Source organism: Gorilla gorilla, chromosome 11 (assembly GCF_029281585.2).
Source record: "Gorilla gorilla gorilla isolate KB3781 chromosome 11, NHGRI_mGorGor1-v2.1_pri, whole genome shotgun sequence".
Taxonomy (NCBI): domain Eukaryota; kingdom Metazoa; phylum Chordata; class Mammalia; order Primates; family Hominidae; genus Gorilla; species Gorilla gorilla.
Genome location: NC_073235.2, coordinates 43,525,712 through 43,542,738, shown reverse-complemented (window position 1 = coordinate 43,542,738; position 17,027 = coordinate 43,525,712). Strand labels below are relative to the sequence as shown.

At 34.6% G+C, this 17,027-nt stretch overlaps 1 protein-coding gene across 2 annotated transcripts in view; it reads left to right on the top strand.

Moving 5' to 3' along the window:
* LRP1B (LDL receptor related protein 1B) overlaps nt 1–17,027 on the top strand; it is a 1,892,531-nt gene that overhangs the window by 1,124,134 nt on the left and 751,370 nt on the right. For both annotated transcript variants that reach the window (XM_031008804.3, XM_055380092.2), the window contains exons 16-17: nt 8,776–8,916; nt 13,279–13,404. In XM_031008804.3, coding sequence (XP_030864664.2) covers nt 8,776–8,916; nt 13,279–13,404 — 267 coding nt within the window. The remainder of the gene's footprint in view (nt 1–8,775; nt 8,917–13,278; nt 13,405–17,027) is intronic.

Sequence of the window (17,027 nt, the reverse complement as noted above, 5' to 3'; positions counted from 1 at the left end):
AAATAAGTCCTTTTTTATAAAAATATGTTTGACATTTATATTTAGTTTGTTAATTTTACAATATTTTTAGGCCTAGATCACTGTTTCACTACTTGTATTGCTTAGTACATAAACTTTTAGCACTCCATTGTTCATTGATTCACTTCACTGGTGTGTAGGATAGATGGAATATATCTTGAAATAACTTCTTCAAGAAGACTATGTAGAATACAGTGGACCCTCTGTACTGAACACTTACACTTTCTTTCTTGTAATTATTTCCTAAGCAATACAGTATGGAAACTATTTACATAGTATTTGCCTTGTATTAGGTATTATAAGTAATCTAGAAATGATTTAAAGTATATGAAAGGATATGTGTAGGTTATATGCAAATACTGCACTATTTTATATAAAGGATGTGAGTATGCATGGATTTTGGTATTTATAAGGGATCCTGGAATCAGTCCCCCCTGGATATTGAGGGATGACTGTATATATTGCTGAGTTCCAAATATGCCTCCTGTGCTTTTTTATGTAAACAGCATTTCTTCTGCATATTAATTCTTGGCTGAACAAAATCTCCCTTTAAAATTCTACAAATTTGTACCTATTCTAGTCTGTAATTACATATTTCAGAACACAAATATGAATTTTACCTTTCTAGTAAGGTTTTTTTTTCTTTAGTAATGGAACTTTGTAAATTCCCAGTAAGTTGATTTCTGTGGAAGATAGTTCTCAGAGGTAAACTTTCTCTGAGTCACCAGGTGATTGTTTCTGTTTCTTTATTCTGTGGTATTATTTTTTAATTCTTATTTTATTGTTTATCATCAGAAATGAAAGAAACCTATCAAGATCCACAGTTTGCCACCAGGCAGGGATTAAGCATGACTTTGAACAACTTAAAGTCTGCCAAGTTGGCTGCTAGGCTGAATCTTATCTTAGTTACTGGGAGAAAAGATATGCTTTATGTGTACATTTGCTAGTTTAATTTTTCAGTTTCTACCAAGGAGTCTTTTAAAGTTGTTTTCCTGGCATAAAATGAAATTCCTGCTAGCCCAATTGAATGACTCTGACATTTTGAAAAGATGAAAAGTACATGCACATGCATATGCGTGCGCACGCACACGCACACACAGAGTAGCTTTCAGGGACTTCTACCTGGTCTCATCATGACTTTGCTCCACCCATAAACTTCCTCTTAAAGATGGGAGGTAGCACAAAAAGTGCTCTTATTTTGGTAGTTACAGACCTTATAGTCTGTGCTTTAGGAGCAAAGGATCTCCCTGCCTACCTAAAGACGGACAGGCTTTAACTATCGCAAGGACAGAAAACCAAACACCACGTGTTCTCACTCATAGGTGGGAATTGAGCAATGAGAACACCTGGACACAGGGTGGGGAACATCACACACTGGGGCCTTTCATGGGGTGGGGGGAGGGGAGAGGGATAGCATTAGGAGATATACCTAATGTAAATAACAAGTTAACGGGTGCAGCACAACAACATGGCACATGTATACATATGTAACAAACCTGCACGTTGTGCACATGTACCCTAGAACTTAAAGTATAAAAAAAAAAAAAAAAAGATGACAGCTTACAGGCTTATTCAATTTCCAGTGGCATAACTTAGAAGGACTCATGAATGAATTTTTAAATCTAGTTCTATTGGCCTTGCAAAAAGTGAAAATTCCCTTATGATAATGTCAACACAATGATCAAGAGGCCAAACTCTCAGAGATCTGATAAGTTTTTATTTTTGTTCTTTATCATTGTAGGAAGTTACAGGGGGGAGGGGACTTGCATTCATCATGTACTAATATTTGAATAGTATTTTTAGGTTAAAATTTTCTACTTAGTTTTTTAATTTCAGTTATGTGGATCATAATTAGTGGATCATTGGCCTTCAAATTATATTTCCTATTTCTTTCATTCTTATGCTCCATTAAAAATGTATGGGTTGCTTTTAGGTGAACATATCTATATTGATATAGATATAGGAAAGATATTGACAGATTGATAAATAAATGAAAAAATCAACATTGTAGACTACAGGGAAAAGATGAGAGGAAAAACTATCAATATGAAAGTGAGCTGGGATAAGCAGAAGTAAAAACAAAAAGAATTATCACTAAAAAAATTTAGGAAGTAAAATCCTACAAAGCCTTTATCATGACTTAAATGAATTGTTATATATATCAATTTCCTATTTCCATGTACATTCTGTGGCTCAAAAGAAAATGAAAGATGAGTTACGAATCAGTCCTCTGTGAGTTTAAAGCTTGCTCCTTTTGCCCACAGTGCAAGTGGAATGTAGGAAGAAAGGCTCACTGGGGTATACACTGACCCTTAACCTAGCCTGTAGTCCCTGAGGAGAGAAGTCTGTGGCATCTCCACCTGTACTTGTAATAGACACATCTAAAGCCCTCCTATACCATATTTTGGGTATCACCAAGTCAATGGCAGATGCTTCTCCTCACATCCACTTAAGACCCTGAGACTGAAAAATTGTCTTAATTGCTCACTTTTATACTTTACTGACTATTACACCTCATAGTTACATCGTATCTTTTGATCAAGCTTGTCCTTTATGTTTATTTTAACAAAGTTCACCTGTGTTTAAATATCATGGTGGGAGAGGACACACAGAGATATTTGCTTGGGTACTGTACTCTATTGGAAATGGCCGTGTCTGGCCAAGTGTGGTGGCTCACAGCTGTAATCCCAACACTTTGAGAGCCTGAAGTGGGAAGATTGCTTGAATCCAGGTGTTCAAGACCAGCTTGGGGAACATAGTGAGATCTTGTCTTTTGAAAAAAGAAAAAAAAAAAATTAGCCAGGCATGGTGGTGCTCGCTTGTAGACCCACGTACTCAGGAGGATGAGGCAGGGGCTCTCCTGAGCCTAGGAAGTTGAGGCTGCAGTGAAATGTGATTGTATGTGACACTGCTCTCCAGCCTAGGTGACAGAGCAAGACCCCATCTCAAAAATAAATAAATACATAAGTAAATGATCCTGTCACCTTCTCCAGATCCACGAATGGGTTTTCAGTATTGTTTTTCCACAGCAGTGACTACCAGTCCCTCCTTTTTTGTATCTCCGACCTTTCATCCTTACTCTGCCTTATGTAGTTTCTTCTTTGCCCTAATTGCCAAACCAAAAACAACAAAACATGTTCAGTAGTTTCTTGGAAGCCACAGATACAAATATCTTAATAGGAACTCTAGCTAAGCACACGCTTCAGTAGCACTTGAAATCATTCAGATTGATGCTTAACTATGGAAAAAAACAACAGAAAGAGAAGAGTATTTATTTCTAAATAACCCAGGCTATCCCTGCATATCTCTGTGTAAATAAAATTTAAATGACTTTGGTTTGTAAGGAAATAGTATATACAATGTTGTTTACCAAGCTGATGTTAGAAAATCTGTTATCATGGTGGTACACGTGTGAGTTTACACCTGGTGAAAGTTAGAGAAATTTTTTTCTGAGACTGTTGGTCTCTTTCTAATATCTATAATTCATACATGAGGTAACCCCAATGCAATAAAAGGGAAAAGAAAGAGGATTCTGTCTATACTCATTGCACTAGACAATGTTAAATCAACACAAATAAGTGCTTATTTGAGAATTTGTAGTTGCATTTGGCTGTTAAAAATTCTGCTATATCTTCTAATATAGCCTGCAACTTGCCTAGGTTCCTTTCAAATATATTAGGAAATATTAAGGGGAATAATATAGTAACTCATTTCATGCAAAGAAAGAACACAAAGTATGTTTATAGAAATTATTTCAGTTCCTTTTTATTTAATTGTAAAGGTTTTTCAAAGATATGTTAGCCTTAGTTTGCAGATGAAAAAATTAAACTGCAGACAACTACAAATGGAATTCATGGTTGCTGAGTAGAGTAGTGCATAGGAAATATCAGTATGCCACTAACCTCTCATTACTGTTGATTCTTCTGGATGTCTGATTTAGTTCAGTCTAGATTATAGTCATGTGAACTGGAATTAGCTGGATTCACTGTGCAATCTGAGTCAAACAAGCAAAACAAAGTTGCAGCCATTGTGACATGATCTTCCTGGTTTCAGCCATCCTTGTTAAATTGACATCAAATGAACAAAAACCCACTGGCAAATGTTCAAGCTGGACTAAACACCAATGACTATTTCTCAATGAACTTGCAACATAAGGCTATGCCAGCAAAGGCATGTACCCAGCAGAAAAATATTGACATGCTACATGATTGATTAAGGATGAATTCTAATGCCATGCTTGGAAGGAATCAAGAATGAAAGTAGGCTGGACTCTTTGTCTTTTTGAACCTTGTCCGTCATGGTCAAATCCTCTCACGACTAGAAATGATGTCAGTTGTAGCATAGTAACTTGGAACTTACTACCCCAGAGAAGCATGTGTAAAGCTAGGTGATCAATTACCAAGCAAACTTTATATTTCTCTCGACATGTTTGTGGGAAAAAAAAACACAATATAGAATATTAATAAATGAAGACATGAACAATCCCAAAAAGTAAGTTAGATTCCAAAGACAGTGAGTCACTGTTAACAACAACTTCAAAAAACTCCAGCAAGATTATTTTGTCTAAATATACAGTAATTCTTTTAATTCTTCTTTAGTGGCCTAAAAATAAGACAGAATTTTTCAATGTGCCTTACTCCCCGGAGAGCAACTTGAACATCGCAAAAACATTGGTTATCCAAGGGACAGCATTGCACAATTATGTGTCAATGGTACTCTGTGACCTTTATCACCTTCTGGAGCTCCAGATATATTCCTCTGTCAAGAAACAGGACTTCACTATGGTGAACCATTTATCTGCTTGGCTGTGACAAGCCTTATGTTCTAGGATATATGCAATCTAATGTGTAGTAAAAATTTTAACGCGGTAAAAAGTTTAGAAGCCCATCCGGATGAATATTTATGGCCCTCTGTGCATAGGAACTCACAGAAGATTATGTACCACTTAGGTTGGCTGCTCAGAAGACCTCTCTATGTAATGAAAGGTCATCCCGCTATGATCTAAAGGAGAAAAATCAAAACCTATCGCAGCGTTTTTCACACAGTCTTCCGGTATAGGCGAGCTTATATAAAGAGATCCAGCAAACCACAACTTCATGTTTTCTTTTTGGTTCTTTTCTCTCTCCCTGCTCAAATAAAGAGGCAATAAGAGAATCTGGATGCCCAAAATGAAGAAATAAGCAAACAAATATTTCTCAATATTAGATAAGCAGAAATAATAGAAAGACATTTTATTTTATTTTATTTTTGTCCCAGGACAAATGCTGTTATGACTAAGTTATAATTATGATGCAGTTGACAGCAAAGCATCACTTGAGGGAAAAATTAATTTAGAGTAGATCACCACACTGGGTTTGAAAAGAGAAAAAGCAAAGTCAGAAACATCAGAATTTCTTCATGCACACCACAGGTTATTAAACTGAGGTCAGGAGTATGTCTTGAGTCCAGAAGCTGAGCTGAGTTCCCAATCTGAGATAATTCAAACTAAAATAAATTTTTTAAAAAAAGTTTATTAGCAGCATTTCCTACTTCCCAACATTATGACCTGGACATTAACTCCAGCCAGTTTTTGCCAAAGAAAAATAATTCTGGAATGCATTTTTTCTTTTGTAGTGCCTTGGAGATTCATGCATAGGCCTTCTGATTTCATTGTTCTCACAGCAGGTACCACAGTATGTATAAAAATTAATAGTTCCATGACAAGTATACCATGATTCATGTTATTTTACTTTTGATCCTGGTTAAATTATGGGATTATTTATTACTTTGTCAATTTTTTATTGGTGAGATCATACTGTAGAATTTTTGCTAGAAATGGTTCTGGCAGTAGAATTACAGGTTTTGTATCAGTTTTCAAATACATAGTTCAAAGCACAACTCTGAAGTAAAGTGTCCAATTCCATCACTTGTTAATATACTAAAAGCAATTTTTGGCTGTGCTCAAACACCCGAGTGCTATGTAGATTCAGTCACATTATGCATTGGAACAAAATAATATATATAGGTCTTTATATATTCACTCTTTTGAGTGTAGGTGGAACTTTGACTCTCTTCTTTCTGTCTACATATCCCTTTGTCTTTATCTTTTATCTTTTTGTCTTTGTCTTTTATCTTTTTGTCTTTTGCAACTTTATCCATGTCCTTGGGTGATCAAAGAAGGGAATTAGCTGCTTAGCCAGTTGAAAGGATGTGGTTTTCCTGAAGGATTTATACAGCCCCCACAAATAGAATCTCTCACTGCAATAATGCCAATCTCTGTTAATTCCAGTAACCAGTCAACAAATAATTTTGAGCATAAACTCTACACCCTATTCTGTTCTAGGTATTGTTCCTTTCTGTATGTGAAATTATTCTTTCTACATTCAAGAAGCTCCTCAAGTGGAGACACCATAATTTGTAAAAATTAATTATAAAACAAATGCTTTGTAGAGACCTTGTTTAATGCCGGGGAAAAGACCATGCATTTTGAACTTCTAAGCTGCTGTCTTATCTGGATTACGACTTGGCACATTAAATGTTTTCTTTATAATGGATATTGCTAGCTAGCCTATTATCATGAACCTAAAGAAACCTGATAGTCTGCATTGATAATGTGGTTTCTTTGTGATGTAACTACTGATTACATCTGGAAGGCTTGGGCAGGGCTAGAATTATTACAATTAATGATGCTTTACGCCTTGGGAGAATTCGGAAATCAGAGCTAAGAATAAAAAGAAAAATTCTTATGTCAAGAACAATGAAGAATCTAAGATTTTACCCTGATTGCAAGCTAGCATGTTAGCCTGAGATTCATGGATTCCGGTAGAAGACACACGATTCCTGGATTAGACACAAAGGATTTTATCCCTCATGCCACAGAGGCCACATAACATTCATGTTTACATTGGTTCTCCTTGACACGCCCCCCTCTACCCTTTTACAGTCCATGAAACACAAATCCTTTACTTTAACCATTGATTGCCACATATTCTCTTCTCTTTCTAAACTATTTAATTCACTTAGATACAGAAGAATAGTAAGACTCAATTTGTGAATAAATCCCACTTAACCAAATTCCTAACATTTGTTTAGAGAACCTGGAACATATGGAGAAAAAACACTGCATAGAATCCCAAAACATAAAAAGATAGTTTTGATTAACATAATCCTTCCAGAACCCTTAAGTAGGCCTGAGTTTTTCTCCTATTTGCAGAACAGCAAAGTGATTATAGCCATCAAAGCTGTGTGCTATTGCATTGTCTTTTTATTTTAATTCTCAGTGTACTTATTTATAAGATGGAGGTAGTAAAATTCTTTGCCATATATGCCTTATAGGTTATCATAATGATCAATTAAGACTATGAATAAAAGCTCTTTGAAAAGCAAAACTACACACCCAGCATAAATATAAAGTGGTATTGTGTTATTGTAGTTAATGTTGTTGTTACTTTGATCAGCATTGTTTAAAATAAATCTTCAAAGTTCTTAGTTGTTAAAAGTCAAATCAAATACATCTTGCAAAGATATATCTCCCTACTTAAAATGTTTTATTTGGGGAGTAATAATTGCAGTTTGGGGCACACCCACAGACTAGATGATCTTCTGTATGGCCGAAAAACAAAGAGAAGGTTGGAAGTTTTCTAAAAAGCAGAAATGTTACGTGTTGTTTTGCAAGAAAGCTTATTGGCACTCTTAAAGTTTTGGGGAGCTCACAAACTCTGATTGGTGAGTGACAGAAGTGAGTAAAACTAGTTTTAGAGCTGCAGCAGGTTGTTTCAGGAGCTATTCAATAAAACTGGTTTCAGGTTAAAACAGGCAGTTCCAGCATCCAGGCTTGCAGAGAATTACATTCCTCCAGCATGATATGTGCCCTGAGTGCTTTTTCCCCTTCACTTCTCAGTAGTGTTTTAGTTGTATACAGCAAGAATAACCCAATGTACGTGATCAACTTTCACACGGTAGAATACTTGTTGCCAGAAAAATTGAAAATTTTCTTTTTCTCAAAGATGGCTGTCACCACAATGTTTTATAGTTTCAATTAAGTTAAATGAGACAACATTTTGTTATTGTAGCAAAATTTATTTCTGTGTGTGTTTGATTATAGTAAAATTTATGAGTATCACATATTTTTGAATTTAAAGTATGTAAAATTTTAGGACATTTTTATTGTATATATTTAAGGTGTACAACATAATGTTTTAATATACATAGTGAAATGGTTACTATAGTCTAATTAATATATCCATCATCTCTTATAGTCACTCTTTAGTGTGTGTATGTGGTAAGAACACCTGCGATCTACTCTCAGCAAATTTCCAATGCATATTTTAACACAATATTGTAACTATAGTCTTTGTATTGTATGTTGGATTTGTAGACTTATTCATCCTACCTATCTGCCACTTTGCGCTCTTTGACCTACATCTCCTCTTTTCCTCTCTATTACCACTTTATTCTCTATGTATTCGACTTAGAAATTGTGATACACGCACACACACACACACACACACACACACACACATCCTTACCTACCAACCTACATATATAATGGAATATTACTCGGCCCTTAGAAAAAGGAAATTCTGTCAATTGCAACAACTTGGATGAACCTGGATGACATTGTGCTCAGTAAAATAAGCTAGACAGAGAAGGACAAATACCTCATCCCACTGATATGTGGAATCTAAAACAAACAAAAAAAATCTACAAGATTTAAATTTTAATGGACTGACTGTAGCTAGCATTGTTCATATACCTTGGGTTTTTTTTTAACTCTAGTTAATCCTGGAGAAGCACTACCTCACATATGTAAAGCTGGAGAGTTTCGCTGCAAAAACAGACACTGTATCCAAGCTCGGTGGAAATGTGATGGCGACGATGACTGCCTAGATGGAAGCGATGAGGATTCAGTAAACTGCTGTATGTTCTCTTTCAAGTCACCCAAAAATTGTATTTTCCTGAGTCTTTGAGTGTGTGAATTATCAAGGCAGTTTGTGACAATCTGAAAATATCTTTGATGCAAATTGAACCTAGTTTAATTTTTCAGTCATCCTTTTGCATAAAGAGTAGACCATAGATTGCCTCCTTTGCGTAGTTTCAAAGCAGTTTTTCTCATCCTTTTCCATCCTTCATATTATTATTTTAGTTGCTCTAAGAATTTTCTCCTTTTATATTCCATGATATCAGCGCCACCATGCCACTGTCAGAGGTTGCTGTAGGGAAATTCTTTGGATTTTTGAATTTAAAGATGTGGAAAATCAATTTAAACTCCCTCAAGACAAAATTATTGGTACAGAAGGTCACGATCCACTCCACTGCTCTTTGGCAACAGAGCCTTGAAGAAGATCCAAGGAAACAGACATGGGTTTGGAACATGTTACTATATAGCTTCACTGTCTCAGGACATGGTAGAAAACACATATGGACACTCAGAAATCAATGTTTGACTTTCGCCTCTTTGGCTTCTATTTAATTATTTATCATCTGCTGGGATAGGAATAGTTTCATGTTGCTAGTAGGCAAAATAAAATTTCTCACATATGTGTTAGGAAAACATTTGGGGAAGTACGTTAAACAATGTTTTGAGAATATATTTGATTAGAGTCACTGGCTAAGTGATTTTGAGAGATATAAAATATTTTATATGAAAAGAAGGCATGTGTTGAACAAATTTATCCTTGATCCTTTTATCTGACCTAAGTACATTGTTTTTAATTTTTTTCTTTCAATAAATGTCCTTTTTTAGGTCTGAACTAATGAGAGTTAATTGACAGTCCTTCATTTCCCTTTTTTAAAAATTAATATACAAATGAAGTTTTAAAGATCTTTTTTAAGAATGGGCAAAGTTAGTCTGGGCATCCATTTTATTCAAACATTGATGCTTTAGGACAAAAATCTCAAGAATATGAACTTTAAAAAATATTTTCAAATTGTATATGAATACATACCACATAAATTATAATAAATGCATAAATATAGGACTACATTTTCTCTTGATTCCCAAAATCAGGCCCTGACTTCAACATTATGTACTTCTTATTTTCAGCCCCATTAATATCTGTCCTGCAAAGTTTGAACCCACAAAAAAAAAATTTTAATACTAAATTGCTACAATTAGTCAAGATTTTTGGAGAGGAACCTTTCGTCTGAGGGTAAAGGGTATTTTTGTCCTAATTTACATAAATGAGTATTATTTAGTGATTAATTGCCTCACTTCTTGACTCACAATCAGAACTGTTATTTATTTATTAATACTTTTAAGACTAATCAGTCAAGTGCAATAGTGAAAAAGAAGGAAAGAATAGAACAAGGAGTTTGATTTGTAACTAAGTGTGAAGAGTCCATTGAGTTAACTCATTACCTTTGGGCCAGCCTATTTGTGGTTGTGATGAATGCTCCCTATATATCAGCTTCCTCTGTAGTCAACTTTAAATGCCTGAGCAGAGTGCAAATACTGCATCACAATATTCATGTATTGGTTCCTTAGGTCCACGTTTTCATCAGTGTGACTTGTATCTTCTAGCAAATTAACAAGAAAACTGACCTCCTCTGTGGGTAGAAGAAGCATTGCATTTGTACTGTTAATTAGAGTGTTAACATTTCTAATCAGTCATTTTATCTTATTATCATCACTCTTCAATCCATCACCCAAGCCATGGTTTTTTTTTTCTTTTTTTTGTTTTGTTTTGTTTTGTTTTGTTTTCCTGGAGAACTCTCTTTTACTTATAGTCCACACTCAATTTTTTAAATAAATCCTATTTTTTCTACTTCCTAAATAATTAATTTTTTATGTTTACCTCCTCTCAATTTTCATTGGCTAAATTAGGCTTTCACCTTAGATTAACTCAGAAAATGGCTTTCTATTATGCCTGCCACTATTCCTCCCTTAACTTTAGCCCACTTTCCACACTATTTTCAGAGCGATATTTATAGAATAAAATCTATTCTTGTAATTTCAATAACTGCACAACCAACAAAATAAATTCTAAAATCTGTTGACTCACATATACAATACTTCCTGCTCTGTCTTGTATTTACATTTTTAGTCTTTAGTCTATTATGCATCCATTTACCCTTTTTATTTTTATCAACTTGAACTATAAAGCTCCAAAACATGTCCTGTTTTTCTCCTCTGCAATACTGCACTGACTGTTTTCTGTCTAAGGAATTCAACGTAGCTTACCATTACCTTCTTAGGAAAATCTTTTTTTGACTCTCAATACAGCCATTTGGAGTTAAACATTCATCTGCTGTACAATTCTTTATTACAGTAGTTGCCAAACCAAATTGAAATTATTTGCTTACTTATTTGGTACATCTAATAGATTAATATTTTCATGAGAAGACACCTTATGTTGTAGTGTTATGTCATCTCTGGGTCTAGCACAGTGCCTGGCACATGGATGAGAGGGTGATTAGATAAGTGAGGCAATAAGCAGTTACACACCTCTGACCACCTTCCAGCACTATGTCATCTTGCCTAAGCATTGCAGTGATTCTGAGCAACATTTTATTTCTGAGATCTCCTGGTTAATATTCTAATACTACATAGGTCATTTCAGAGGATTATTTTAAATATTAAACACCCATAATCTGCAACCTTGAATTTTGTTATTCTACTTTCTATTCCTTCAGTGTTCTGGCTCCAAACCAAAAGGTATTTGAATTCCTGTTTATTACTTTATTGTTGAAAATTGCAAAAGTCCTTGATTAAGCCTCACTGAAGTGCATATGTATAATCTTGGTACTTTAAATTGTTGGCTGTCTAATACATCAGACGACTTATATTTCTCTCGGCAGTTATTCTTGCTAAAGTCCCTGAAGTGAGTAGAAAATGTAAATCATGCACAAATACCAGAGAATATAAAGCTTTTCTCCCTATTTTTTTGTTTTGTTTTGTTTTTTTACTATACATCAATAAAAACTTTCTAAAAAGTGATAAAACCACGTATCAGCAAAGCTACTTTAAAGAAAAACAGTTTTATAGAAACTAACTGGAAATGCATGCATTTGCTATGCAATAAGCCTGATAAAACGACAATTTTTCAAATTCTCAGTAAAACAAATATAAACATTTGTTTTTATCATACGAAGTGTAACTACTGGGCATAAAGAAAATTACCCTTAAAAACAGCATTGAAATTGTGAAACACATATTGAAGAGCATGCCAGTTCAGTTAGGAATTTAGCCTCTGGAATGGAGGAAAAATAATCATAGAAGGTTAACCTTAAGATGGCCCTCCTGTTGTGCTTGGATATTGGAAGTTTAATCCTTAGCTGTGCACAGCTTCCCAGATGAGGATTGGTCACCTCCTAAGTATTTTCTGTGGTTGCATGTTTGTTTGTACTAGGGAAGAAAACTCATGATGATCTTTTTTTTTTTAAGTAATACAGAATCTCATAGTTAACATCAACTCTAGGTCGCAAGTGATGCATTTTTCTTTTCTGTGTTTTCATTTTCTTTTCTGTGTTCTTCCTTCCATTCCCAAGAAACACTGGACAGAGAGTAATAAAAGTAGGCTTATTTAATATGTTAAGAAATATTGGAATGGTTATGTGGTTTAAAAAATATTTTTAATATATATGACTAAATTATTTTCAATACATACTTGTTATGTTTAACATTAACATTTGAGGTTAATTTTAAATGTTCTTGGTAAAAAATTTTTAAGTGAAGTCTCCAGTTGGTATAAGGAATGAGAAAACAAACTTAGTGATACAGTTGGTTTTATTTTTATTTTTTTTGAGATGGAGTTTCGCTTTCGTTGTCCACAGCGATCAATCTCAGCTCACTGCAACCTCTGCCTCTTGGGTTCAAGCGATTCTCCTGCCTCAGCCTCCCAAGTAGCTGGGATTACAGGCATGTGCCACCATGCCTGGCTAATTTTTTGTATTTTTAGTAGAGACAGGGTTTCACCATGTTGGCCAGACTGGTCTCAAACTCCTGACCCCAGGTGATCCACCCACCTCAGCCTCCCAAAATGCTGGGATTACAGGCGTGAGCCACCACGCCTGGCCATACAGTTGGTTTTAATGGAGACATAAAAAAAGAATACATTTCCTTTTATTTAAGATGTAATTACTTGATGTTTTTTATAAAAGCATTACATTTTAACAAAGTGAATATTAGTATTTGCTATTAAATATAAGGCAATGAATGACAGACTCTGACATTTATTGTACTATAATATTATTACTGTAACTTTTCTGTAACTATCATTCAAAATATTCACAACTTTATCCAATTTTAAATAATTAAACTTGCTTCCCCCTCCCTCCCAGTCAATCATAGCTGTCCTGATGATCAGTTTAAATGCCAGAATAATCGCTGCATCCCCAAGAGATGGCTTTGTGATGGAGCTAATGACTGTGGGAGCAATGAAGATGAATCCAATCAAACTTGCACAGGTAAAGGTTTGCTTGGATATACACGTAAATCTCCTCCGAAGTTAGTCTTCATAAAAATGCAAGTCAATGCTTTGAACTAAGCTGAACTTTCCTAGTGCTGATGATCTGATTATTGCAGTAGTAAATGAATTCAGAGTTTGATGCCACAAAGGCTAGAATACAAATTATCTTTTACTTAATCTTTGGACACTACTCTGCTTTCCAGACTAATTTGGCACTTCATCTATCCATATGGGTTGACTGTCGACACACTACTTGTACAAGACTTGTCCCTACTAAATCCTGCTTGGCAGTGGAGGTTGATGTTTGCTAGCATGCTGTGATATAGGCCATCTCACAAGGAGGATTTTTTTTTTTTTTTTACCTTGAGAAAATAATTTATAAATTTTATTTAGTCTACTATAGAATACCTCTGTGAATAGTTTTCTATTCATGCACATTATTTAGGTGAAGTAAGTTTTTTCCCCCATAAAATCTCAAGACCACTAGCCTATTTATATTTCCATATAATCTACTCTATTGTAATAAATCTTTGAATCCCTAGCCAGATTCTCATTGAATGGAAATACACAGCTTGTGGTATAGTTTACAATGGAGAGCCAGAAAGGTCATTATTAATCAGATAAATGTTGAAAAATGATACTGACTAGCAACAGCCTAGTGCTTCTTTTTAAATGATAAAGAAAAAAATAGTGTATTTGATGACTCATTTTGATATGATTCATAAAAACTGATTTTTTAAACCATTATATAGAGCAACATCAAAACATATTAATCACCCCATCAACTCTTTCTGTCTTTGCCAAAATAAGCCTTATTCAATAACAAGTGTTATAAATTACCAGAGAAAAATACAGGGCAACCTCTAGAGAGAAGACCCAGGGGTTGAGAAGACTGGTTTCCATTCTTGGTCACCACCAGTTTTTTTCTTGGAAAGACATACCTCTCTGTACTTTTGATTTCCTTGTGCTTTTTTTTCCAGCACGGTAAGAGTATTAACTATAAATTGTTTCCAGATTTTCCCTATGTACAAAACAACACTGGCAAGAGCAAACCAGTCACCATTCCACAGTCCTAGTCTATGTCTTCTATTCAGCTTTTTTCCATAGTGACAAATTTGCTGAGGACCCATGGGCCAGTTATTCTCTTGTCCCCTGATTAAAAACCTGATCTGACATTTTAGAGTAAATGAATGTTTTGCAAGATCTTTTTGTCTCATAGCAAATCTTTTGTTTTACAAAAGACTTTCTAAGAGAAAATGACCTCCGGAGACCATCCAGTCCTAAGTCCCTACCCTCCAGGCTATCCATCTTATAGATGGGCATGGCAGAAGAAACTTGCCTAAACTTATCATCATTGGTAAAAGATCAGGGGAAACTTGATCCAAGAGTTTTGTCTCCAAGGTCATTTCTCTTTATCCCAAATGATATTATCGTGCATATTAGCTAGAATTTTAGGTATGGTCAGTTTAACTTAGCTCAAGTTGCTCTTGCCATATGATTATAATTCATAATGAGACATCTTTCTAAACGAGTGCAATTCTTCTTCTTTTTTTAGACAGTCTTGCTCTGTCTCCCAAGTTAGAGTACAGTTGCATGATCTCAGCTCACTGCAACTTTCGCCTCCCAGGTGCAAGCAATTCTCATGCCTCAGCTACCAGAGTAGCTAGGACTACAGGCACACACCACCATGCCTGGCTTTTTCTTATTTTTAGAAAAGAACAGGGATTCACCATGTTGGCCAGGCTGGTCTCAAACTCCTGGCTGCAAGTGATCTGCCCACTTAGGCCTCTCAAAGTGCTTGGATTGCAGGTGTGAGCCACCATGCCAAGCCCAATTATTATTCTTTTGAGGTTAAGATTCAATTCACAGATTATGCTTTATAACATCCTAAACAAACATCATCTGTTTTCACTTTAAAATAGAAGGCATTGCTGGCTCAATTTATAACACCATATTTACTTCATTTCTATTAGATTTTTAAAATCTGCTGGTTTCTACATGGTTTTTAAAGAAGCATTTGTGATGCGCTAGCTATTTGTAGTAGTAAAAGTAAAAATGTTTATGTATAAGAGCAAATTAAACAGTTTTAATTGTTAGTTGGTGCAAAAATAATTGTTGCTTTTGCCATTATTTTCAATGGCCAAACCACAATTACTTTTGCACCAACCTAATAATAAGATATCTAAAATATTCAAGTCCTGTGGTCTACTAGGAAATAGAACATAACTTACTTAAATGCCACCTTCAGTGCTGCCAGATGAAGTCTGCCGCTCACTACTAGATCTTTTCGTCAGTATATTTATGACAGCTATTATAGTCACTGGATACCTTAAGAACTCGAATAAAAAGAACCAAGATAAAAATAAATATGCCTTTTGCTGTGTAAGCAATGAAGTACATAGTCAAGTTACAACGTACCTCCATTTCACTTCATCAAAATATATAAATAGGTCACATAGCTTACCATACTGGAAAAAAATGGCATATTTATATAGACCATATTTCTTTCTGGATTTCAACCCATTGCTAGATATAAGTGAATACATGGACATATATGCTAGATAAAAAGACTTTCCAATGGGGAGTTACTTTGTTATTGAATCCACCATCCTGTAGCTGTTTGCATTGTGATTATTTTATATCTAAAAGAAAACCCTTGTCCACAATAAGCCAATTTCCTATTTTTTCTAAAATTTCTACTTCGTGAATTTGTTTACTTCATTAAATATCTACCAAAGCACTGGTGATAGAATGAAAGAAAATACACAATGCGTTTCCTCAAGAAGCTAAGAGTGAAGACTGGGAGAAGGAAGTATAAGCAGGCCATTCTAATGCAATATTCAGATTGCTAAGTTGATCCACATGGAAGCCCATGGGAAGAGTAAGGAATTTAGTCTTTAGCTATCTGGGAGGACTTCTTAAATGAAGCACCGTCTAAGCTAAGCCTTATAAAAAGCTTAAGAAAAATTCCTAAGTGACAGTTCCAACCATTCAATTAGAAAAAGTAAAATAATCTGGTAAAACTCAGCATTGGCAATACTGTGGGAAAAAGGAATTGTCATACACTCTTGCTGGGTATGTGAATTGATTTTCTATCTTGGAAGGTGATTTGGCCAAATTCAATAAATGTGAAGATGTGCATACCTTCAACTTTGTAATTCTATTTCTATGTTGATAATCTAATACCTGTGCACGAAGAGAGAGATGTGAATAAAAATTTTCATTGTCTTGTGCTATAATAGTGAAAAACTGAAACAATTGAAATGTCCATTAACAGAAGAATGGATAGATATATTGTGTTCTATTCATGAAATGCTATTCATAATTAAAATAACTGAACAAGAACTCAAATATCAACAAAAATGAATTTAAAAATAAAGTTAAATTACATGAGATACTCTCATCCAAGGAAAAAAAAACACTAAATTGAAGAAAATAAACACTACTATTTATATGAAGTATAAAATATAAAATAATTTTATATAGTGTTTATGAATTCATAAATAGGAATAGTATTATAATATGTCCAGAAATTAAAAAAATAAAAACAAATTAAGAGTAGTTACCTCTGGAAAGAGAGGGAGGGAAATGTGATTGAGAAAGATTATGTAGGAAATTTCA